This window comes from Eptesicus fuscus, chromosome 9, assembly GCF_027574615.1.
Source record: "Eptesicus fuscus isolate TK198812 chromosome 9, DD_ASM_mEF_20220401, whole genome shotgun sequence".
Classification (NCBI taxonomy): Eukaryota; Metazoa; Chordata; class Mammalia; order Chiroptera; family Vespertilionidae; genus Eptesicus; species Eptesicus fuscus.
In genome coordinates, this window is record NC_072481.1 from 12,520,835 (window position 1) to 12,543,951 (window position 23,117).

At 60.2% G+C, this 23,117-nt stretch overlaps 1 protein-coding gene across 1 annotated transcript; it reads right to left on the bottom strand.

The window, feature by feature from the left end:
* Window positions 1-1,724: 1,724 nt before the first annotated feature.
* RAP1GAP (RAP1 GTPase activating protein) lies at window positions 1,725-22,844 on the bottom strand. Its single transcript, XM_054720600.1, is given in 23 exon segments — window positions 1,725-1,748; window positions 1,918-2,018; window positions 2,373-2,475; window positions 3,386-3,509; window positions 4,760-4,873; window positions 5,844-5,953; window positions 6,617-6,690; window positions 6,693-6,870; window positions 8,718-8,849; window positions 11,518-11,655; window positions 12,053-12,139; window positions 12,789-12,860; window positions 13,253-13,408; window positions 14,458-14,587; window positions 14,730-14,830; window positions 15,030-15,113; window positions 16,198-16,251; window positions 16,677-16,755; window positions 17,000-17,103; window positions 19,918-20,103; window positions 20,471-20,509; window positions 21,727-21,774; window positions 22,811-22,844. Coding segments are annotated over 23 exon segments (2,241 nt in total). The 5' UTR covers window positions 22,829-22,844; the 3' UTR covers window positions 1,725-1,739.
* Window positions 22,845-23,117: the final 273 nt, after the last annotated feature.

The following is a 23,117-nucleotide window of genomic DNA, read 5'->3' on the forward strand; positions in this document are numbered from 1 at the left end:
GAGCAGATGGTGCCAGGACTCAGACCTGGGTCGGTCCGGCTCAAAGCTGCGTCCTCCCCGCGGAGAAGGGGCCAGCGCGGAGGGGGGCGCAGCCAGCGCCTTCGGGAGGAAGCCCCGGCTGCTGGTTGCAGAGCCTGCGGCCTGGCCTCCTGGAGGCGCCCTGGACCCAGCAGCTCCGATGGGGGTTTGGGGGCCGGGCCTTCCCTCCATCTTAGTGCCAGTGAGACCTGGGGAAGGTCGGAGCGGGGTTCACGCAGAGCCAGGTCCATCTCGGGGTACAATAGCGATAAATAGAATTTATTTTGTACAACTGTCACCAACATACACACAGCCACGGGGCTTCCCAGAGGGGTGTTGGGGCGGGAAGGTGGGCCTCCAGCGTGGCGCCTAAAAAGTGAGGACACACACACACAGGAAGTGGACGCACAGCAGCTATGCCTGGCGGCCCCCTCCGTGGGAATGGGGGGTTGCAGAGGCAAGACCTGTAACTCCAGGCCAGCCGAGAACACTCAGCCTGGAGCGCCCAGAACGTGGGGTGGCAGAGGTGAAGCTGGGTGCTGGCTGAGGAGCGAGGAGGTGCCCTCCTCCCACAAGGGGGCTGCTCGTCTGTCACGTGGAGGCAGTGGACAGGGCGTCGGCAGATCTGTGGTAGAGCTTGAGGGTCCAGGAGGGGCAGGAGGCATCACCAGCTCCCTGCCCCTCAGCCCACCGGGGGCCCCAGAGCCCCACGAAGCAGGACAGGGTGACGGGAGGCCCCTGGGAGGACAGCCCCCCTCCTGGGCAGGTGCACGGAATCGCAGTCTTCGGTGACCTCTGAAGCGATCTTGTCCATTGGTCGCAGAGGGGCCCAGAGACAGAGCCGCACAGCAGAACCCAAATCAGAAGCCAGGACTCAGGACGCAGGGTTCCCAATCTGGGGCTCACTCCATCACATCTCACCCCCCGCTGCCTGCAGGCTCTGTATGCACTGAGAGATCTCGGTCCCCTCTCTCATCTTGCCCCCCCTGAGTCGAGAGGGGCACCAAGGTGTGATGGAGGGCCCAGGTCGGGGCGAGCCAGGCCTGGAGTCTTGCTGCAACTGACCACTCCCTGCCCAGCCTGGCCCCCAGCCCTGGGAGTGAGGATGATGCCCGCAGCTTCCCCGCTCCCAGGTCCGGATGGCTCCGCCCTGCAGAGACAGCCCAGATGGTGGGCCAAGGGGAGGGTTGGGGAGACGGGGGGCAGCCCACAGGCTGGTGGTGGCCTTGGGGGCAGAGGTCCTATCTGCCTGGATTTGACACAGCATCTTCACCTTGTGTTTCTTCGACCTCATCTGTAGGGTAAAGGGAGATGGAGACACCACGGAGCAGGGAGGCAGGCCCACCCTCGGAGGTCCAGGCTCTAGGTCTTTCCACCCCACTGGGAACCCCCCAGACCCACCCCTCCCAGCAACTCCCAAGTCCCTTTCAGGCTCCCATCAAATCCTCCCAGTAGCTTGTGGGCAGAAGTGAGGAAGCATTTATTAGCCCCATTGCACAGATAAGGAAACTGAGGCCCAGAGAGGGGCCAATGACCTGCCCAAGTCACTCAGTATCTGAGTGGCAGAGGATTCGAACCCAGATACAAAGCTCTCAGCCGAGACACAGGACAGAGGGACAGGGAGAAACTGGCCCACTCCCTCGCCACTCCCGCCCTCTCCCCCCAAACAAGAGCTGAGGGCTGGGTCTGACCTGCTCAGTCACCTTCCGAGGGGAGCCTGGCTAACAGCCCTGCACAGAGAGTGGCGGCGAGGCAGGGGACAGGACAGACGGCGTGGAGCAGAAGACAGGCAAGCAGAAGTCACTGGCTGTGCCCAGGCCGGATGAGCCCAACCCCTCCGGCCTAGGGGGACCTCTCAGTCCAGTCCCCATCCCTGATTTCCCCCGTGACTGCACGCACCAGCTGGGATGTGTGCTGCTCAGCCGCTTCCAGCTGGATCTTGATCTCCGGACATGCAGGGTCCCCCGACTTGGCGTCTGGATGGGGTGACCGCGAGGGGCCTGGGGAGGGGGGCAGGAGGGAGCCACCTCACTGGCCGCGGGGAGGCACCAGGGAGACGGGTATGGATGGGTGGTCGGCACTAGTTGGTGCTCCCCAACCCCGCCAAGTCCCTCCCCCAGGGTACCCCACTCTCACTCCCTTCTTTACCCCCTCACTCCCATCATGCGCCAAGACCCTTCCGGAAGCGATCAGCCCTCCAAGCCACCCCATCATCTTAGGCTCAATGATGACCCCTCCGCGACATACCCACCACCTGGGGCATGAGACGTGGTCTCTACCCTCAGTGCCCAGCCCTGACCCCTCCGGCCATAAGCACGGCCCTGCTTGGCGGGGAAGCGGCTCCAGCCTGGTACCTGGGGAGCTGCCCCCACTCGTGGTGCTGACGCTGTCCTCCAGCCACGTGCTGTAGATGAAGGAGTCCCGCTTGTGCGGAGTCCCCGAGGACGAGATGCTCTCCTGGGGACGCAGGGAGGAGAGTAAGCGGGAGGTCAGCCTGGGCCATGGCACTGGCTTGGCTCCCCGCCCCTTAGGCCACCTGTGCCTCCCTGTGAAGAGGAGGGCCCACCAACGTCCGCTCCAGGGAGGGCACAGGAGGACAGAGTGGGAACAGGCACACACCACACTCGCCCATTCATTCAACCAACCATCATTCACAGACGTTCTCGTGGGCCAAGCCACCGAGAGACAGGGGGCAGGGTCCCTGCCCTCAGAGACCGAAGTCTAAGAGGCGAGACAGCTGGGAAGAGACTATGGTCACCCCAGATCTCGGTACATCAGGCAGGGCCGGTCTGCACTGCTCCTTGCTGTACCTGAAGCACCTGGAACAGGACCCGGCAAGGAACAGGTGCCCAGTGCAGGTGTGTGGAATGAAGAATGACAAACAGGGGCTAAGGGCAAAGCCCAGGGTCTGTGAGGCATAAAGAGGGCCTAGAACATCAGGAGAGGCTTACAAAAGGGGCCATGTGAGGCTGAGCCGAGAAGGATGAGCAGGACTCAGTCAGACAAAGAGGAAGGAGGAGGAGTGTGTTCCAGAGAAAATGGCTGGTGCAAAGGCCCAGAGGTGGAGTAAGCCTCGTATGTTTGGGGGGCTGCAAAGGAGTGCAGAATGGCTAGAGTGGTAAGAGATGAGGCTGAGGCGGGGGGGAGGGTCTTCAAAGGTCTCAGAGATTGGGCTCTGTGTGCAGGAGTAGGCCCCCCCTCCCCTGCGCTGGGGAGCATGCAAGGTCAGAGTAGGGGAGGGTTAGTCTGCATTATTCCTTCTGGCTGGGTCCCCTGATCGCATCTCAGCCACACCCAGGCTCCTGCTTCTACCAAAGAGCCCCCACTGCAGGCCGTCGTGGAGCACCCCCCTCCCTGGGCCTCTCACCAGGCCTGTGTCGTCCCCGTCCACGCCCTCCGTCTCCTCCACGACGCTGGCGAAGCTGCTGGCACTGGACGAGGAGCGGGAGAAGTCCTTCAGCACTTCTGCTCTCTGGGCTGCTGTCTCCGCTCTGCCACAGACAGCACCCCATCAGCCAGCACCCACTCAGGGCCCCTCCTGGGCCAAGGCCCCGGTCCTCTGCCCGCCGGGCCCAGGGAGGCCTGCCTACAGCCTGCCCAGCGCCTTTGTGGTTGCTTTATAGCTCCCCAGGCCGCTGAGCCTCCTCCTCCACTGTCCTCCTTAACATGCAGACCTGGTCCTGTCCCGCCCCTGCTCAAAACCCTCTCAGGCTCCCACGGCCCCAGATAAAGTCTCATTTCCTTGACTTGGTGCTCGATAATAACTATTACTAATATTATCATGTAGTGCACATTTGCTCTGTGCCAGACACTGTTCCACGTTATTTCTGCCCGAATTATCCCATTGTTATCATTATTGGACCCATCCTACAGCTGAGGAGACACCAAGGCACAGAGAGGGTAGGCACAGGGTCCAAGGTCACCCAGCCCCGGATAGGAGAACAGACAGGACCCAGCTTCCAACTCCACAGTGTGCTCTCGGCCCTCCCACAATTTTGTTCCATGCTCGGGACTTTGTGTTTCCTGAGGGGAGTCCCACTCTCCCCCTCAAAGCAAATTAATCTTTCAAAAACCAGCAAGGGCCTCCTCCTCAGGGAGGCCCTCCCTGATTCCTCCTTGCATGGTAGGGTGGCCCTCCCAGCTCTGGGTCCTGCACACCTTGTCTCTCACCATCCCTGTCACTCCTTCCTGCTTCTCTGTTCACCTGCCTGACTTTCCATCTGGGCTGAGTCAGAGTCAGCAAAGAAGGGCTCAGCCAACAAGAGCTGAACGGAGGAGCCGCCTGCTTGCCGGCCTCCCTGCTTCCATTCCTGCCCTTGGCCCAACCCTTCAGGTGGGCCTGGCCCCTCAGGCACTCGACTCAATCCACTGCCCTCTTCCATCCTCCAAGCATACCTCAGGGCCTTTGCACTGGCTGTGCTTCTTACCTGGAAGCCTCTTCCCTCACCCCTTTGTCAATGTCTTGCTTGAGCATCCATATGAACCCGCCCCCCCCCCCAAGTCATTCTTCATCGCATCCCCTGCTTTGTTTTCCTCTGACCATAACTCTCTGGAAATAGCTTACTAGGTTATGTTACACCTCCATGTATGCCCAGGTCACCGATGTATTCCAGAGCGGTGGTGGGTGGGTGTCAGAGGAGGACCTGAGAGAGTGCCCAGGCCTCCCAGCCCAGGTGGGGATGGAAAAAGTGAGCCCACCACTCCCAAGCCCCGGCCCGGTGAGCCCTGAGCCCCAGCGTACCTGTTCTTGGTGGTTGGCATCTCTGGGGAGCTCTGAGTGGAGGAGTTCTCTGACTTAGGCTCCTGTGAGACGTGCCCGCTGTCTGGGGTCTTCTGGCCAGCCGGGGGGCTCTCCCTGCGGGGCACATGGGGGCAGCGGGGGGATTCAGCACCAGGCCTGGCATCAGGGTAGAATGAGGCCCAGGTGGTGAGAAGAGGTCATGGGCACCTCCTGCCTCATACCCACACCCTGTATACTCAGGAGCCAAACCCAGAGCAGTCCGTGCAGCTGACTGGCCAGGCCTGGGCGGGCACCTCGGAGTACCTTCATAAGACAGGACACCCCCAAGCCCTCCTCTCCATGGGAGCAGGTGTAATTGTCCCTTATGGATCAGGAAACTGGAGCCCAGAGATGGGAGGGAACCTGCCCAGGATGTACAGCTAGAACGTGCCAAAACCAAGACTTAAACCCAGGATTTGCGGGATTCTGGGCTCTCGTGGCCATGAGGACTGTGCCAACACCATTCCTGAGCCTCGGTGTGCCCACCACCCTGCTTCACATACACAGCACCACACCCCCGCACCAGCCCCATGATGTTGGTTGTGTTCTTATCCTCATTTCTCAGACCGGGACAGTGAGGCTCAGAGAAGTGCAGTGACTTTCCCAAGGTCACAGAGCCCCATTGTGGTAAAGATGGGATTCACACCCAAGAACTGTTCTCAGCTTCCCAGGAGCTGCCATGCTGTTAATACGGCATGCTGCCCACACAGATGTACTCACAGACCCCCACAGACTAGCCGAAAATCCCAGCTCTGCCCCCCACTGGCTGTGTGAGCTGGGCAAGCCCCGAGCCCACTGACCTACAGCGTCCTGGTGTGCAAGGCGGGACCCCAAGGAGCCAGCAGAACTGCTGAGCAGATGAAAGCATTTTACGTTAGGTGACGAGCTGGCATGATGCCTGGCACACAGCAGGAACTTGCATGTACAGCTGTCACCAGTGAGGGACAGAAGAGCAGAGGGTAGGCACTCCCTCCTGCCTGCTCTGCTTTGCCCCTGAATGGGGGTCAGAGGAGACAGACCGGTCCCAGCCGCCCGCTCCACCCACCTTTTCTCCTGCACCTCCTGTATGTTCTCGATGCCGATGGCGCTGCTGCGGCGTGAGCCAAACGGACCTGACTTCTTCCTCGTGGGGCTCTTCCCAGGGACAATCAGGGACTGCGAGGAGAGCCCCCAACTCAGTGCCCACCTGCCCTGGGAGCCCTGGTGCCCCCCACATGCCACCCTGAGCCCTGCTGCTCCAGGCCCTGAAGCAGAGGCAACGAGCAAGAAAGAACAGGAGAAAACGTCCATCTCCAGAGAAAGCCCTCCCACTGCAGAGAGAGGGCCCCCCGAGGTCACACTGCAGGCTGGGGCCCAGGGGCTGGCAGCCACTCCGCTGGGGTGGGAGAGGCCAAGTCCTCACAATGGCTATCCCCCCACCCCCAGGGCTTCAGGGGACCTGCAGCCTAAGGTCAATGGGGAGTGGGTATAGCAACCAAGCCCGTACCCCATGCTGGGGGAGGTTCTGGGCCAGCAGCTGACAGATACCCCCATTTGCACACACACAGAAGCAGGCCCCCATCTTCTTGGAGGAAATCAGGAAGGTGGGCCCCAGGGAGGCATGAAGGGCAGGAACCCCCAGATCAGCTCATGGTGTGGAGGGGGAGCCAGGTCAGAGGAGAGGGATGGAACTTCATGCAGAACTGGCGATATTGGGGGACGTGCAGCTGGGCAGAGGGTCTTTGGGTGTCAGATCCTGGCAGGGACTGGACCAGGACCCCAGGGGCCAGGACAGGGCCAGAAGCCTCTGACCGGGGGCACTGGCTCTGGCACAGGTACCAGGCCCCAAAGCAGGTGCTGGGCGCCATCAGAGCTGCAAGCACTCCGACCTGCATGCCCTTGCACCTGTCCCAGGGGAAGGGGGCAACATCCCCAATATGGCCTTCGTCCTGAGAGCGAGCAGAGAGCAGCGCGTGCAGGCAGCCTCCAGAGCCGCTGGCCCCACGGGCGACAACCTCTTCCACGGTTCCTATGCCTATGGCACTGCCCCGGCGTCCGAATCTACTCGCACTTTTCCCAGGAATAAGCAATGACTGGCAAGCAGCAGAGGAAGGGGCAGAGACCGACAGACAGACATAGAGGGTCGGAGAGAGAGAGAGATGGCGGGAGGGGAAACAGAGAGGTGACACAGGGAAAAGAGCGAAAGACAGAGAGAAACGAAGAAGGGAGTGGCAGGGGGGTTGGGAGAGAGAAAGAAAAGGCAGGGGGAGGGGAGGAGAGGAGAGGTGGGAAGAGAGACAGAGACATGGACAAATGGACGGTTATACAGCAACAGGAACACACAGGAAGAGCCCACGAGAGGGGCACAGAGTGGAATACAGACAGACAGACACAGGGATGGGAGGAGACAGACAAAAATGAGAAGAAGGGAGAGGCAAAAAGGAAGAAGCAAGGGAGAGACAAAAAGGAAGAAGCAAGGGAGGGAGTAGTGGCAGGGAGGAGGAGGAGAGGGAGTGCCAGAGGACAGGAGACATATAAACATGTAAGAAGTGGAGAGAGGCCAAGGGGCGGAGGAAAGAGGAGAGAGAACAAGGAGAGAGGAGAGAGTGGAAGGAAAGGAAGCAACATGAAGAGAGGGGAGAGTTGTGTAAAAACAAAAACAAAAACAAAATGGGTCTGGTTACTGCCATGGTGGGTGCTGCTGGCCTGGCCCTGTCTCTGGGGCCCCTCTACAGCCACCCACGGGAGGCTGGGCCACTCCAGCAAGGAAGGGGGTAGCTTGTAAATCTGGGTTGGGGGGAGAGTGGGCTTGGTGAGTGCTGGACAGCAGAGGAACTTGCTCCCTGGCCAGGCCAGATCATGGGGCAGGAATTGGGGTGGGAGGTCCCTCTCACCACAAGTGACACAGTCTCACAGCACTGAGCACAGGGCTTGGCATGCAGCAGTCAATAAATGATGGATGGAGGGATGCATGGATAAAGAAGGGTGGATGGAGATGGGGGAGCAGAGCAGTGGGTGCAGTGCCAGGGGTGGCCACGGGGCGGCAGAAAGCAGAGAGGCCCACAATTGAAGGCCTTGCCCATCCTGTGTGCCCAGCACCCACCCTGAGTATTAGTAGCAGAAACCCGCAGAGCCTGGCAGACAGTAAGTAATCACACAGTAGGTACTCACTCAGGAGATGCTCACACGGAAGCCCACACAATTCCTGACACACATTAGGTAGCCACAGCCACATAGGCCTTGGCACACAGGTGCTCACACGGCAGCCTACGGCCAGGCACACAGAAGTAGGTGCTCAGAGAGTCAATGCTCACACAGCAGCTCACTTCCTGACACTTCAGGCTTAGCACACATGATGTGCTCATTCAGCGGTCCATTTTCTGACATACAGAAGGTTCTCACACAACAGCCCAGGGCTGGGCACACAGTAGGTGCATACAGAGTTTATGCCCATACAACAGCCCAGGACCTGACACACAGTAGGTGCTCACAGAGTACATGTCCACACAACAATCCAGGTCACCACCAGTGTTTCAGAGCCAGGCACACAGCAGGTGCTCACACAGAAATCCAGGTCCTGACACACAGAGCATGCCCACAGCCTGACACACAGTTGGTGCTCCCAGAAATTCAAGTAGGTGCCCACACAGCAGCCAATCCCCAGCACACGGCAGACAGTAGGTGTTCAGTAAGGAATGTGATATAGAGGCTGCCCCAGAGCTGACCCGAAGTCACGCCTGAATAAGGGGCCAGGAGGAGTGGAGGGTCGAGAAGCTGGGAAGGAGACGGGAGGCTCTCAGCATCACAGTGCATGGCCTGGGCCCTTGACCCCCCTGGAGAGCAGTGGCTAGACGGCGTCTAGAGCCCCAGGATGGAGGACCCTTAGACTGCAGGACACTGGGGGCAGGGGAGAGCTGAAGGCCCCCGGGGAGGCACTCACTATTCCAGCGGCCTTGGCCAGGTCAGGGTTGTTGGGTGCAAAGCTCCCGCTGTGGCTGGTGGACACGGTGTTGGGCTTCTTGTTGCTTAGTCCCATGGCATCCATGGACTGGCTGCGGCTCCGGATGACCCGCTGTGAAGGTGGGGTTGGGGCGGAGGAGGCACAGGTTTCTTAAACACCTGCTCCTCAGGGGAACCCAGGAACCCAGGCACCTGGTTCCTCCCCACCGATGCCACTCGGAATGCAAGAAGTCCTTTCCCATGAGGCCGCACAAGAGTCAGGTCCACATGGTGCCAAGGGGAGTTTGGGCCTTGGCTCTGCCACCAACTCACGGGGTGACCTGGTACAAGCCACCCACCCCCTGAGCCTGTGAGCCTCTCGTGTGGCTGGGGTGAGTATTAAAGAAAATACTGGGCCCTGGCTGATTTGGCTCAGTGGATAGAGCGTTGGCCTGCAGACTGAAAGGTCCCGGGTTCGATTCCGGTCAAGGGCATGTACCTTGGTTGCGGGCACATCCCCAGTGGGAGGTGTGCAGGAGGCAGCTGATCGATGTTTCTCTCTCATCGATGTTTCTAGCTCTCTATCCCTCTCCCTTCCTCTCTGTAAAAAATCAATAAAATATATATTTAAAAAAAGAAAAGAAAAGAAAATACTGGGTCATGGCCCAAAGTGTGCACAGAGAGCCCTCCCAACACAGTTCTCCCCTGTTAGGAAGCCTTCCTAAAGCTTCTGGTCCTCCCTCCCTGCTTCTCTCAGCCAGTGCGTACCGAATGCTTACGGGGGGGGCGGGCACTCTGCATTGGCTCTCTCGTGCCATCGCCCTGCGAGGCAGGCACTACTGCCACGCCCACTTTACACAGGCTGAAACCAAAGCAGAAGCAAGTCTGGAGCCCGTGTCAAACCCAAATCCTTCACTGTGGGCTCGGACCAATCCAGGTCCACCATCTAGCACCCACACGATGTGGGGTCCCTGGAGCCCTCTCTCAAAGAAGACACCCACACCCATGCTCACCCCACCCAGCCCTGCCTCCAGTGGGCAGAGGCAGGCTTCCTCCTTAGGCCTCTTTCTCAAAGACAGTCTGTTCCCTTTCGTTCAGGGCAGGCCTGAGTGGCTGGGCTAAGCCCCTTAAGCCAGCCCAGGGCTCCAGCTTTGTGGCCTGCCTGGGATGAGGTGGGGCCCGGCCCGCCTGGCTGGGCCCTTGGAGGATGGGCATCCTCCTCCTGTGGGTGAGGAGACAATGGCAAGGAAGCCACCACCTGGGGACCTGCAGCCTGAGCGGGGGGGGGGGGGGGGGGGGGGCGGGGGGGGCGGGCACTATCCGAGGAGAAAAGGAACTGCCTCTCACTTTGGACAACAGTTGCTGAGATAGATGGACAGAATTTTGCATTTTGCTCATTAACTTTTATTGTACTGATCTAACTGCTTTACCAATGTCAACAATTGTATAAGTTGTCATTACCCCACCAGACAAAGAAACGGAGGCTCAGGGAATGATCAAGCTAGTGACAGAGCTGGGGTTTGAACCCAGGGAGTCTGTGCTCTTAACAGAAACTAAACCAGAGACAGCCAGGGTGGGTCACACAAGCTGAAGGTCACACAGGCCAGGTCCCTCCCCGATGGCCGCTTGGCTCACGCCCCTCCAGGACCTGTTTCTTTACTTCCATCAGGACAGAGGCCTCCTCCTCTCCCCTCCACCCGCTAACCTGGTAGCCACCACATTGGCATCAGAGACACCCTACTGCCACCCAGACACTCCAGCCTTCAGCCCGACCCTCAGGGAGCCTCGGCCACTAGCCTAGGCCCCGCCGCCAACCATTAACTCCTCCCTGGGCAGCGCCCCACTTTACAGTCCCAACTGAGAATTCCACCCGGTCACAGAACCCACTAATCTACGCCCACCCTCAAGCCCAAGTCCACCGCGAACCACTCCCCCACCCAACTCCACCCCCACGGTGAGCCCGCCTCTAGCCACACCCCCACAGGTGTCCGTAACCCCGACCACGCCCCCATCCATCTCCACCCCCACGGTGAGCACGCCTCTAGCCACGCCCCCACAGGTGTCCGTAACCCCCAGAACCACGCCCCCATCCATCTCCACCCCCACGGTGAGCGCGCCTCTAGCCACACCCCCACAGGTGTCCGTAACCCCCATTACCACGCCCCCATCCATCTCCGCCCCCACGGTGAGCCCGCCTCTAGCCACACCCCCACAGGTGTCCGTAACCCCGACCACGCCCCCACCCAACTCCACCCCCACGGTGAGCCCGCCTCTAGCCACACCCCCACAGGTGTCCATACCCCCGACCACGCCCCACCCATCTCCACCCCCACGGTGAGCCCGCCTCTAGCCACGCCCCCACAGGTGTCCGTAACCCCCAGAACCACGCCCCCACCCAACCCCACCCCCACAGTGAGCCCGCCTCTAGCCACACCCCCACAGGTGTCCATACCCCCGACCACTCCCCCATCCATCTCCGCCCCCACGGTGAGCCCGCCTCTAGCCACACCCCCACAGGTGTCCGTAACCCCCAGAACCACGCCCCCACCCATCTCCACCCCCACGGTGAGCCCGCCTCTAGCCACGCCCCCACAGGTGTCCATAACCCCGACCACGCCCCCATCCATCTCCACCCCCTCGTGAGCCCGCCTCTAGCCACACCCCCACAGGTGTCCGTAACCCCCAGAACCACGCCCCCACCCAACTCCACCCCCACGGTGAGCCCGCCTCTAACCACACCCCCACAGGTGTCCATACCCAGGTCCCTGGCCCTCGGAGCCCAGGCGGACCCGGCCCTTCACCTTGAAAGACTCGAAGAAGCCGCCGCCCCCGCCGCCGTTCTCCAGCTTGTCGTCGTCGCCGCCCAGGCCCATCATGGACTGGCTGTGCACGTGCAGCTCCTCGTAGAGCGTCTCCAGGAGGGCCGCGCGCGTCCGCTCCTGGGGGCCGGGCCGCGTCAGGAGGGACCCAGTGATCAGCCCTTGGTCCCACCACCTTCTCCGAGAGAGTGGGGAGTGGGCCTGCGCCCCCGCAAGCCTCCCCTCCGCTTCCCTCAGGCCCCAGGATCTGGCCGCCTGTCCCCAGCCCCACGGAGTCCTCTGTGGGCCTGCCCGCTCCGAGCCCCGCCCGCCCGGGCATTCCTCACGCATCCCCAGAGATGCCTGCATCCTCTCCCCGACCCAGCCGTGCACAGCCCTAGTCCCGCTCCCCCTGGCAGCCTCCCTAAGGCCGAGATCGGAACAGGCTTTGCCCTGCGGGGCGGGGGGGGGGTGGGGAGGGGCAGGTCTGAAATGCCAAGCTGCGGGGAGGGACTCGGCCCCAACAGCCCCTCCTCACCTCCAGTTTGGCAAACTTCTCTGCCTTGTAGCAGGCATATTCCGCATTGATCAGTTTTGTCAGCAAAAATTCCTGGAACTCGGGCCCCTGGGAGCCCCCAGTGTGGAGAAAAGAAAGGGAGAGGGGGGGGGGTCAGGGGAACAGAAACAGGAGCTGAGCCCTGTGTCCCGGGCTGGAGTCCCCGGAGCCCCAACTGCTGGAGCCCAGAAGTCGCCCTCTTCACGCCAGGGCCCCTCCTTGGCTCAGCTCCGCAGCCCATGCCCCTGCGAGGGCCCCTTCTGCCCTTCCTGGCTGCCCACCCCTCAGGGGAGCAGACCCACAGACGTCAGGGGCTGGGTCGGGGTCTCTGACTGCCTCAGCCTGTGGGGGACTGGAGCCAAGGCTCCCAGGTGGCTTCTGGGCGGAGAGAGGAGAGAGACGTGGGCCCCCTCCCCAGACATTTTAGACGAAAGAACACTAACTGTCAAAAAGATACCAGAAATGAGGAAGGGCCACAGAGTCTGCTATGAAACACGTAAAAAACGTAAAACAATGACATAGTTTGTTCTGGGACTGTAAATAAAGATCGGTTTTTATCAAGATAACCAGAAAAGCCAGGCCCCAGGTGCACAGTTAGGGGAGCCCAGCTGCCCTGGCACACAGTGGGGCTTCGGGACCTCGTACGGCAGAGTGTGGGTCCCCCTCTCAGCCCCCACCAAAGTGGTCCTGCCCGTGACAGGGCTGGGCAGCCTCTCACCTTCCTGAACACAGCAGGGTCCGGGAGCGGGGGCCCGAAGAACGGCACGTCATCTCTGGCCGTGACCGAGACCTGGAAGGGAGGGACCGGTCCCTGTGGGGCCCCACACCCGCCAGAGCCCTTACTCCACCTCCCTCTCCCGTCCCATGCTGGGCACAGGGCCTGCTCCTGGGTGGGGGATGTTCAGTGGCTGCTGATAGAGTGACTGAACCCCAGGATCTCAGCTCCTCCATGCTGGGCCCTGAATGTGAGTGGTGGGAAGGGGTCTCGGGAGTCATCGGGGAGGATGAAGGGGGAAGAGGCTCCCCGGCCTCTGTGAGAGGGAAACTCTGGGGAGCAGAGAGGGCAGGACGGGCAGCCTCCATCATTGGAGCAAGAGGGGGACTTAGAGCCCTCAGGACAGTCCCCCTATTTACAGCTGGGGAAACTGAGGCCGCATCCTGGGAGGCTCTGAGGTCACCCACCTTATAGAGGGGGCCATCGGGGCCCCCGCCCTCGGCCTGCACCACCACATAGGCGTGCAGGAAATTGGACGCAATCATGTCGGGCACAAAGGGCGTGTTCTCATCCTGGAAGACCACAGCGACGATGTCATTCCCGATGTGCCGCTTTCGCTGCAACTGAGCACAGGGCCACGGCCTTCACAACCTGGCTGGGGGGGGGGGGGGCCCACGGGGCGACGGGGGGGGGGGAGTGGGGGGCGCAGGGGTGTGGGAGAGCTCTGGGGTAGGCAGGGGACACAGCTAAGGATTCGCTTCTCCCTCCAAAAATGTGGTGAGGAACTTGTCTTAAAATTATTTTCGTTTTCTTAGAATCCTGTGACAGATGAGGAAACTGAGGCCAAGAGAGACAGGGCTTGCAAGGCCCTACAGTGAGTTAGGGGACTCGAACCCAGGGCTCCTGGTCCCTAGGCCCTACCTCTCAGCCCTTCTAAATACCCCAAACATGGCCCCTCCTGAACAAACAAGTTCCACCCAGTATAAATTCATGTGGCTAAAATGAACAGAAAATCTTCTTAAAAGAAAATGACAGTAAAAGTAAGAAATAAATATTTTCATTTGTTTCTCACATTACCGTTTTCTTCCCCTGGGGTGGGGGTGGAGTGGGGGAGGCAGAGAGTCCTGCAGGCAGCTTAGGGCAAAGTGACAAATTCCTAAGTTCAGCTCCCAGAACACGCCCTCCCTTCCTCAGCTCCGGACCTTCACAGAAGCTGTTCTCGACACCCAGAATACCCCCTCACGTCTCCCAGCTGCTCCACAGCCTAACGGCACTTTATCTTGAAAGCTTTTCCTGACTCACCTCTGCCAAGTCTAAGTACCCCCACATGACCCCACAATGCCCTTCACTCCCAGTAAAAATACTCATATTTGTTGAGCTTTTGCTGTACCAGCTACTCTTCTAGTTACTGCATGTGTATCCTTCACTTACGCTCACCCATGAGGTGGGTGCCATTATTATCCTATTTCACAGATATGGAAACTGAGGCTTTTGCAACTTTGTAACAGCTTGTCTCCCCTGCCCCAACTAGAGCCCATAAGTAGGGGGGACTGGATCACTTCCATCTTCTCCATCCCAGGGCCCACTGAGCCGGATGGGGTGGACACTGAACAGACAGGTAGTGGGGGACAGGAGGACAGGTGGGAAGCAGGTGGGTGGGTGCCCAGGCTACCTGCTGGGCGTCCCCTTCCGTGTAGGGCAGCTTGGTGGACACGTGAAACATGATCTCCTTGTTGCGGAAGTTGCAGTACACAGACTCGGTCCCCGTCTGCCCGTGCGTCACGTCCAGGCCGCCGCGGAACCTGCCCCAGGCCCCCCAGGCCACGGCTCAGTCTTCAGCCCCAGCCAGGCCTCCTTGGGGCCAGGACAGGGGCTCCCTCCCTGCCCAAGATTATAGTCTGCTTATCCCCCCTTCAACCCCCCCCCCCCCCCGCCAATGCTCACCCCTTAAAGTCCTGCAGTTTGACCTTCTGGCCAAGAAATTCGAGGAACTCCACGAAGGCAGGGCTTTCCTCGTTGGTACTGAAGAGCTCCTCCTCGGAGGTCTGGGGACACAGAGGGCAGAGGTCATGGAGCTGCCGCACCTGAGCCGCCCCTCCCCCCGCCACCCCAGAGAAGTCTGGAAGGAAGAGTTCTGGCAGCCCCCGGGAAACTGAGTCCCTGGGGAGGCAAAGGGCTGCGGTCCCAGGTACAGGGCCAGGTGGGTGGGGGACGGGGGGGGGGGGGGGGAGGAGGGGAGCACACCTGCCCAAGCTTCTGATAAATGACTCCAAACTTGAAGTTGTTGCTGATGACGTGTTCATCAAAGGTGACGATGAGCCGGGAAGCCTGGGGGGGAGGACAGTGGGTGAGCAGACGGCTTTTCCAGGTTGTCACTTACCGCTCTTACCAGGTGCCAAGCACGGTGGCTGGCTGCCACGAGCATCCTCTCATTTAATCCTCAGAACAAACGCATGAGGAAGACATTCCTGCCGCTCCCATTTTACAGATGAAGAAACCAAGGTTCAGAGCTTGTCTAAGGCCAACGGCTTGCAAGGCAGAGCTGGGACTTGAACTCCGGTCGGTTGGACTCCAAGGCTCAAGCTCATTGCTCCTGAGTTTTGCCTATCACCCCCCACCCCTACTCGATGCCACAACGCCCAGCTCCCTCCTTGGCTCCTCTGTAGACCCACCTCATCGGTCCACCACAGGCCAAGGCCCACCAACTGGCTGTGGGCCCTCGAGCTCGTTCGTTCCCGCCTCACTTTGGGCCTCTGTTTCCTCTTCTGTAACTGAGACGGAATCTAATTTCTGAGGCCCCTTCCTTCAGGGACATTTCCTGGACCACATGACCCCTCAGGCACCGCATCTTGCTCCGGAATTCAGTCAGAGCTACAGGGTTCACGTGTCTTCCAGGGCCCACCTCTTTCCGGAAGCCCCCTGGCTCGCTGAAGATAGAAGTCCCACCCTTTTCCCCACAGGGTTACAGCGCCTGGGAGTGCAGCTGCTGTCTGTGGGCAGCACTGAGGAAGGTGCCTGTGCTATTCTCTCTCACCAGGTTCCCTCTGGGGTCGGAAGGCGAGGCCAGTGAAGTCCCCTGGCTTGGGAACACCAGTTGCCCTTGGGAGGGTCCCCAAATCACACGGAGAGTTTCCAGAGGTAAGGCATACCCCTCCCTCCCCACCCCCCACCTTGGGCCGCCAACACTAGGTTTAAATGCAGACCTTTATTATCTGCTGTGCAGCTCTGGGTAAGACACAGAACCTTTCTGGGCTGCAGTTCCTCTTCTATAAACGGTGGGCTTTGCAGGGTTATTGTGAGGATTAAATGAGAAACTTAAGAAAAATACCCTGCACACCGCAGGTGCCCATAAATGCTCGGTGCCCTGGTTACCCACCCACCTGCAGTGAGCAGCACCCAGGGCCCGCCATACCTTGGGGTAGAGCACAGGATAGAATCGATCCACATTCACATCTTCGCACACCAGCTGCAGGAGGAGATATGGGGGTGCCTGGAGGTGAGGACGGGAGAAGGGGGGGCCCTCTGGGCCTCCCAGGCTAAGGGGGAAGGGGGGCGGGACGCACGGTGCAGAAAGGAAAGAGAACAACCAAGGTGGAAGCAATACTGTGGGCTCACTGCTGCTCAGAATGGGGTGTGGAGAACTGGGGTCCCCTGTTTCTGAAAGTGCTCTAAAACAGCGCCAAAACACAGAGGCAGGGGACAGGGCCCAGCACAGGGACGTCATGGGACAGGTGAGAGGCAGAACCTCAGAGATGGGGCCGCAGCACACAGGGCTAGGACCTGGAGCTGAAGATGAGCGCATGCTAAGGCTTAGCCACAGCCCTCACGCTGTGTGCCCCCGCCCCCAGGGGTGTGCAAAGGGGGGCCCGCGTGAAGGAGCAGAGGCCTTACCTTTGCCATCTGGACCACGTTGGGGAACTCGGTGAGGCAGGAGATGGGGATGACATCGTGGTATGTCCGACACTTGGTCCTGGGAGGAGAAAGCCCACGGTGAAAGGCTAGGCTGTAGGAAGGGAGATGGGAGCCCCTCCACACAAGAGCAAGACCCCAGGGAGGGCCAGGCCTGGCTCGGGCACTAACGTGCTGTGCAACCCCAGGCAAATCCTTGGCCCTCTCTGGGCCTCCATTAGAAGAGTGGGTAAAATGAGATGAATTCTCAGATTGTAAGACCTCAGCCCTCCCTGCTGTCACAGGGCCCCTCACCCCACCCTCACCTGAGCAGCAGCCGCAGGTGCTCCTGGTCCCCGATGACATCATATTTGAGTGAGAAGACAAGGTGGCCCAGGGCAGTGTCCAGGGAGTAGTAATTGAAATGCTCCTGTGGGGGGCGGGAGAGGCCAGGGGAGTGGGTGAGGCTGAGCATGGGGTTTCTGGGAACCAAACGAGAAAGCCAGCTGGCTCCTAGATGGGTCCTTCACCAGGCAGCACGTGTCCCGGCCAACAGCACCAGACAGACCTGCATTCAAGTCTCACTTGGCCACTTGCCAGCTGGGGAGCCTGAGGAGGTCACCTCAGCTTCTGTGCCTCAGTTTCCCAGTCTATGAACTGGAAGGGAGGCCTCCTCCCTGTGGGAAGGCGGCAGGGACTGAAAGGGGTCAAGTGCCTGGCACAGAGCCGGTGTTCAATGAACGTTTATAGAAGCCCCGGCTCTCAGGGTTCTCACAGTTTCAGGACCACATCTGGTATCTCCATATCTGTGTCCCAGCCCTGCCTTTCTTAGCACTGAGCACATAGTAGGGGCTCAATGAAAATACGCTGACTGACTGATTGCTCAACCTGTGGCCCCTGGAGCCAGGGCCCGTGGGAAACAGGAAGTGAAACATCTCATGAACACACTGGGCGGCTGACCGGGCAGGTTCCCACCCTCCTGCCTCACCGGAAGAAGCTGCAGGTGGGAAGGATTGGGAGAGATATCCCAGCGGCCACAGGGGAAGCTGCTGCAGGGACGGTTCCCCCAGAGAGGAGCCCAGGGCTGGTACCTCCAGGGGGGGGAAGTCCCAAAGCCCAGGGCCAGGAGTGCTGGGAGCTTACACCCCAGCCTGGTCTGGGCTCCCCCTGCCAGCCCCGACTCTGGGAGTGTGCAGGCTCCCCAGCCACACCCACCCCAGGAGTCATCCTGGAAGTCAGTCCTGTTTAAACATGAACGCCTGTGCTCAGAGGGCAGGCAGAGAAGGAGGCAGGGGCCGGGGATGTGCTCAGGGATAGTCCGAGGGCACCTGGGGCAGAGTCCCCCTCAGCCCTGCCTGGGCACAGAGTGATGGAAAACCCCAAGTGCTTGGCACCATCGGCAGAGAGGGAGTGGCAGGCACTTGGCAAGGAGGGCTGCACCAAGTCCTCAGGGTGGGGAGTTTCCCCAGACCCCGGGCCTGAGCCCAAGCATGCAGTGGGAAAGTGGGCTCAGGGTCCCAGAAAGTCAGTCTCCAAAGTCATCCTAACTGCCGCCCTCTGCCAGAACTGGCCCCAGTGCTTCCCCAGTCACCTCCCCTGGAGGCAAGAGGTGGCCCTGGCTCTCTACCAGCCCCCGGGGTCCCCTCCGCTCTGTGTTGCCAACCCGACTCTGGTCATCATGCCAACGTGTGCCTCCTCAGATCCTTCTGTGCTCGAGGCACTCGCTCTGTCACTTGTCATTCCTTGGCAAGCTTTTCTCAGTGCCAACTATGTGCGAGGCCGACCCAGTCCCCCAGATCCCACCAGCCGCCAGACCCAGCTAAGCGCCTCCCGACAGAGGTGCCAGGATGCAGGTCTCTCAGCTGGAGGTAGAATCCCATGCCCTGTACTGGCTTTGTCCCAGGCAATGGCTCCAGAACCAGGGCCAGGCCAATGCCTTGGGCTCAGACTGAGGTCACACAGCTCCTAACTCCCCAAGGAATCACCCCTCCTCCCAACACACACGTGTGTGCACACACACGCACACACACACACACACACGCCTAGCAACAGGACCCTTCCCAAAGCATGTCCTTTTAAAAATATGACATATAACTATAAATTTAAGGTTTATAACAGGTTACTTTGACACATTCGTGTACTGTAATATGATTGTCACTGTAGCAGTATTCATCGCATTACATAACTATAGTACAATATTGTTGTCTATTCCCATAGCGTGTCTTGATGGAAGGTCAGCCAGAGCTAAGTCAATTCTTAGCCCAGTACTTGTGTGACCTTGACCAAGTCACTTTCCCTCTCTGAGCCCCAGTTTCCTCTTCTGAACGACTAGGCAATCCTGATCTCACAGAGTAATTAAGATGTAATAACAACAGCTAACGTTTGTCAAGTACTTGCTATGGTTCAGGTATGGTTTCCTATGCTTTAGTGTACTTTTATTACCTCGTTTTTATAGATAAGGCAACAGGCCCCGGAAGGTCAAATAACTTGCCTGAGGTCACACCATTAATACACGGAAGAGCCCAGATTCCCGCCCCGGCCTCGAGATCCTGGAGCCACGCTACCACCTGTCACCTCAGAGACAACTGACGCAGAGACGGCACCTGGGCACATACAGGGTCCCAGCGTGGGACCTCCCTCCCACGCCCACAAACTGGCCCAATAACTCTGGCCTGGAACACCGCTGGGTGACCCTCTGACAAGCTGGGACCAGGCAGGGTCCCTGCTCTGGGGCTGGTGATGGGGTGGGGTTGCATCCATCCAGGTCACGCCATGACATGACTGCGTCTTCCCACCCCCACCTCAAGCTGCCTGAGGGCAGGGCCTGGGTATGTTTTGTCTGCTGCTCCACACCTGGTGCCTTGAACAGGGCCAGGCACACGCTGCGCTAGACGCCATCCTAAACTCCACAAGCACCCTGTCACGAAAGCCTTGCAGCAGCCTTCCGAGGCGGGTGCCGCCATCACCTCCGTTTTCACAGCTGAGGAAACAGGCGCGGGGAGGTCGGCCACTGGCCTCAAGTCCCACGCAGCAAGCAGCAGAGCCAGGACGCAGGCCCTGGGAGCGTCTCTGCTACTGGCCATTCCGCCATAAGACCGCTTTTTGCAACAAATGTTTGTTGAATGAATGAGTGAATCCACTACGCATGCTCCCTGAGACTCCGGGCTCTGGGACTGTCACCCAGCCTCAGCCCAAGAGTTCTCTCCCTCCCAGGCCCAGACCCCAATCCCAGCGGGCCACCCACCTTGCCGAGAAAGTGCTTCCGGTAGATGCGGGCTGTGGGGTTGCACTCCAGCTTCACCTTGGTCGTGGGTGACTGCAGCGGCTCTGCCTCCGGGATGCTGGTGATTTCGTGGTTGGTGCCTTCAATCCAGTAGCCCCCAAACTGGGGCAGCAGGATGAGGGGGAAAGGCCCTTCTCGCCCCAGGACCTGAAGGGGGACTCGGTTGAGAGCCACCCACACTACATCCCACCGGGGACCCCAGGACAACTCCCCAACTCAGACCTAGGGACAACCCAGAGACTACATGGCTCCCAGACCACACGGAGCCCCAAGTCCCATTCTCAAAGGGTGGGGGTGGGGACGGGTAGAGCTCGGAGCAGGACCCTGGCAGAGAGGCTGAAATGTTTGGCTCAGAGGCCTTGGGGTCAGAGGCGCTCTGAAGTCTTTGGCCTCTAAACCGAGTCTCTAACGGAGGTTAGACTCCTGAGAGGGAGGAGAAGGGGCATCCCGACTCCCCGTGTGAGTGCCTTCCAGCTGGGGGGGAGGATGGGCTCAGGGGGCTCCAGCGGGTTACCTCGTGGACACTTGGGTAGGGAATGTAGTCCTCCTCCGTCTGCAAAACACAAGCAGGGCCGAGGCCCAGCGGGGATGGGTCCACGCCCCTTACTCCCAGCCTCCCCAGAATGCTCCTTGTTTGGCCAGTAGCAGGCTGGGAGCATCTCCCCACCTCACAGGTGGGGCAGGGCTTGCTTTGGGGTGACCCCACGAGGCTGGGCTGAAGCAGGCTTAGCTCACTGAGTGCTGGCGGCCTCCTCTGGGCCTGGGCCTGCTTGGGGAGGAGGCGGCTCACTGCCCCCGGGGAAGGAACCTCCAGACCAGTGGTTCTCAGTGCATCAGAACAGTCTGGGGGCTCATTAAACACAGGAGGCTACAAGCCACCCCAGAGTTTCTGATGCCCTAGGTCTGGGGGGCCCAAGAATTCACATTCTCACAGCTCCTGGTGTTGATGGGGCCGGTCTGAGAACCACGCTCTGAAAACCCCTGCCCTGGACAAAGATCAGGCTTATGCCCATGCACCCCCTTTTAATTCTCACCCCTGCAGCCCTGAGCCCACTCCCCCAGGCCCAGCTGCCAGTCTTCTTGGACGGTTGGGGTCCCAAATTACCAACCAGAGAACCGTATGCCTACCTGGAGAGGCTATATGCCAGTCCCCCTTGCCCCCCAAGAAAAATTTGAGACTGAACAAGAGCCTCCTTGCATCGCCTTCATTCCCCGGCTTCCTGTCTGGCTCCTCATGGGAGGATGGGGGGGCGGGCAACCAGGCTACCCCTCCTCAAATCCCCTCCCCCTCAGCCTCTCAGGTAGGAGCTACAGGGAGCAGGAGTGTGAGTCTTTCTACAACTGCTTATCATAACTGGCCTCCAGGAAAACGGCTGACGCAGGCCATCTTGTGAGGGATGGGGCTTCGACTCTGGGCAGGGCAGCCTGGAGAGGCAGGGGGAGTCTGCAGTGCCCAAGATGGTGGGGAGGAGCTGGAATGAAGGCCCCAGGCCTACAGCCAGGGAGGGGTGCTCCACACATCTCAGAACTCCTACAGGGCCGGATGGAGTTGGGTACCCCAGCACCCAGCCCCTAGGAGGACTACTTCATGAAAGGGGATGGGCTCTCCTGGGCTGGCTGCCTGGGTGGGCAGCTGTGGGGAGACTTCCCAGGCCCACCCCCACCCGAGGGAGGGAGTCTGCATGCTCTTCCCAGCCCGGGTCCCCAAGCCCTTTGGAGCGGAGGCTGAGGAAGCCCAAGGGTGGGAGGGTGGTCATGGTCCAGACCTACTTTGAGGGGTGGTGGGAAGGAGCATCGTTGTTCATCCATCCTGCTTCCCTGCAAAGAGAGGGCAGAACCTCCTGTTACACCCCTCCCACCCCTTCACACCCCTCCCCTGCTTGCTGCAGGGCCACCTCCCCTGGGCTCACAGCCCTTCCTGTGTAGAAGGGGAAAGCCCACCGATGTGGGGTACTCCGGGCAGGGTGCTGCTTCACTCAGGCCTCTCTGCAGGCCCGGCGGTCCTGCTGGTAAGTAACCTGGGCTGTGGGAGGCGGCGGCAGCAGGGAGGGGCTGGGGGCTCTGTGCGGGAATGCCTGCCGCTGGGAGTGGGGGCAGGGGTGGTGTGCGCGTGCCTGTGTGAGTGTGGGGAGCTGGGAGGGAGGCTATTGCATCTACACAGATACGTGTTGTTGAGAGAGAGAGAGGGAGAGAGGGAGAGACCCGGAGAGGGGGAGGGAGAGAGGGGGAGAGAAAGAAAAAGAGAGAGGAGGAGGGGAGAGATGGACACAGAAGGACTAAATAAGAGAGGCAGAGAAACAGGAAGGGGCAGGAGAGAGGGTTTAGGGGGTGGACTGACATCAGGGAAAGCTCCTGCGGCTTTTTCAGCTCATCCCAGCCCCTGACCATCTCCCAGCACATCCCCTTGCACAAAACAGACAAGAGTTTGGAAGCCCAGGGCAGGGCGGTGGAGGGTGGGCAGGGGTCAGGCAGAGGGGGCGGGGCTGCCTAGCTCATCGACACCTCCCCCTCCCTGCAGCACAGCTCTGGCTGCCCCGAGCCCTGGCATCTGCCCCTCCTCCCATTGTACAGGAAGGTCCTGCAGAGTCTGTAATACCTCTTGGGGGTTTGGAGTGGAGACCCCAGCTCTGTGAGAGGAGGCGGATGGAAGGTAGGGAGGCACACATGTGGAACCTGGGCCCCCAGGGTCAGACAGGGAGTTGGGCCCTGCCAGTCCCCATCCTCTGCTCCGGACAACACACTGCCCCCCTCTCCGCCCTGCATGGCCTGTCTTCAGAGAGGTGTAGCCAGGGCCTGCCACCCCCAGCCCAGCCCGCCTGCGGCTCCCAGGAAGGGGCAGTGGGTCCAGCCTCACCTGCATCTTTTCAATCATCTCAAACAGATCTGTGTTCTGCAACAGAGATGGGGAGAGAGCAGGTGAGGCCTCAGGGTGGTCCAGCCGATCCTGCTGAGCCCCCAGGGTGTCTGCACCCATCCGTCCTGGTCCCCCTAACTCTGACCAGCCACCCTGGACCTGTCAACCCAGAACCCGGGCCCCCGCAGGGCAGCACACCCCACTCAGTCCTCCTCCCCAAAGGAGGAGGCTGGCGCCTCAGACAGAGGGGTGTGACCCTTGGGGAAAGACACAGCTTCCCCATGTCACTACTAGGTTGGCAGTGCCA